Raw genomic sequence first — 2371 nt, forward strand, 5'->3', positions numbered from 1 at the left:
CTTTGTATTTGGCACATCATGAATAAAGTTCCGAACAAGGTTATTAAGAAACCGAAAAACCTTTAGTTGCAGTTTAGTTACGTAATTAATTCTGTTTACTCTTTATTTCTTACATAATTAATTTACTTGCAGTTTAGTTACGATCTTCTTAATAATACCACGTTTAAGAAACAATTTTTCAAGCTCGTATGGAACATTCACATATCACCTGATGAGTTTGAGAGTAGATGGATGGTTCTTATCSAGGAGTTCTCCCTTCAAGATCATCCATGGTTGAAAGATATGTTTGCTCTAAGATCTCAGTGGATACCCGCGTATTTTAAAGAGCTTCCAATGTGTTGCCTTATGAAGACAACATCCAGGTCAGAAAGTGCGAACTCATTCTTTAACTCTTTTTCAAAAAGTGGAAACAATCTTTTTCAGTTTATGTTGGRGTTTGAATTTGCGTTGGAGAAACAACGTCGGGAGCAACGTCGTCTTGATTATCACACGAGAACTACCTTACCTAATTGGTTGACCTATAGCCAGCTGAAGAGGCACGCCTGTGAGATTTACACGCGTTCTGTATTTTTTGAGGTGCAAACCGAGATACACAGGGCTGCGTGGACATGTTCAATTAAAAGTGTCAATTCAAATGAGGAAGCAGAAACATATATAATTGAACATTTAGACAAAAGAGATRAGAAAATAGCAGAGTATAAGGTATGATCGTATAGAAAGTCATTTATTATTGGTTTTATATATTATTGTTTTTCTTTGAACAACATTTCGATTGTGATATTTGATGTTAGACGTTTATATTATGCACAGGTTGTTCGGAACTTGAAGGATTCTACCGTTTTTTGTAGTTGCAACCACATTGGTCGTCATGGTTATTTATGCAGACATGTGTTCAAAGTTTTGCTAAACGCCGGTGTTGATACTATACCTGAAGAATACATTTTGAGAAGATGGAGACGTGACCTTATACCTATTGAACTTCAAAACAGMCGTCAAAGAATATGCGACGTAGGGGAGGATCAACGGAGAATAATTAAYGATACATATGAAATCGTCGATGATGTGTTGGATATATTAARARATGACAAWGAAAAACTAGAATCATTTGTGGCTAMACTCARAGAAATGAGAGATRATGTAGCMAAAGATCGCACATATGAACCTTCRATGAAACGTAAAGAGCGTGRAATAGAACAAATTCTTGGTTTTACAAGACCTRATAACATTGAGATACATYCTGCTACCGGTATAAGAAACAAAGGWTGTGGTACGTCAAAAAGATTGATTGGTGCAGCTGAGAAAGCAACAKTGAAGAGTAGCAGGCCTAAGAGGATGTGTAGGGGATGCAATATGATGTCTAATCATGATATCCGTAACTGTCCAAATAAGACAAAGTAGGACTATTCTGTTTTTTTATGTTTGAGATCAATTTCTTTTTATATAAAATACACTTATCCGTTTTTTTTATGATATTGATTGAATTGAATTCATAGCTGTTATAGTTTTTTAATGGAATTATATATGTTTATGTACTTTGTTGAGTATAAGTTATATAGATATAAAATATAACTGGTTAAGTTGGTTTAGCAATTCTTTACTATTTACATGATGCATGATTAATGGATAATAATTATGATTCAATGTGGAACATTATGATACATAATATAAATTACCTTGATAACAGTTTTCACTATTTAATTCATGATTTGTATTTATGGTTCATTGTATGATGTACTGTGAGACAATGTGAGACAATGTAATACGATGTGATACATATGTTACATAATCACCCAGTACATACATGTGTGATATCTGTATTAATAATTACTTCATGATTCGTAATTATGATAAATAGTCCATACATGTATTGCGATACCTGTATTAATAATAACTTTATGATTCGTAATTATGATAGATAGTCCATACATGTATTGCGATATGTGATACAAGCCATTAAACAACTTAATGAAATTACACAACATATGAAATACGCAGAACAATGAATGTATTTAAGAAAAAAATTCGAAATATCCATTTAATATAAGCTAAATACCAGACGTTTATGTCTTAAATACAAAAACAAGCTTAACTTATCAGTTAGAGAATCTGTTCCAAACAAGTTACAAAAACTAACTACCCTTTACCGTATACTAAATGAAATACTATTCCAGTACAGTTCTGAAATACTTGCAAGCCTAGCTTCCCTGTTAGATTCTGCATATTTAAGCAAACGCGTTCTCTCTTTCAAATCCAGTGCGGTAAACTTTTCACAATCTGCTATCACAAATGGTCGTCTAATGTTGATCTCTGCGAGCTATAGTTTAGCAGTGTACTTCCTTCTCAATAATTGGAGTTGTTTGACTTGGTTTGC

The 2371-nt window shown here is 32.9% G+C and overlaps 1 protein-coding gene across 1 annotated transcript in view; it reads left to right on the forward strand.

The window, feature by feature from the left end:
* The window catches only part of LOC112516284 (protein FAR1-RELATED SEQUENCE 5-like), a 3270-nt gene extending 1872 nt beyond the window's left edge, over positions 1 to 1398 (forward strand). The window contains exons 3-4 of the mRNA XM_025123302.1: positions 133 to 702; positions 811 to 1398. Coding sequence (XP_024979070.1) covers positions 133 to 702; positions 811 to 1398 — 1158 coding nt within the window. The remainder of the gene's footprint in view (positions 1 to 132; positions 703 to 810) is intronic.
* Positions 1399 to 2371: the final 973 nt, after the last annotated feature.

The sequence above is a fragment of the Cynara cardunculus genome (assembly GCF_001531365.2).
Source record: "Cynara cardunculus var. scolymus isolate 2C chromosome LG 8, CcrdV1, whole genome shotgun sequence".
In the NCBI taxonomy this organism is placed as follows: Eukaryota; Viridiplantae; Streptophyta; class Magnoliopsida; order Asterales; family Asteraceae; genus Cynara; species Cynara cardunculus.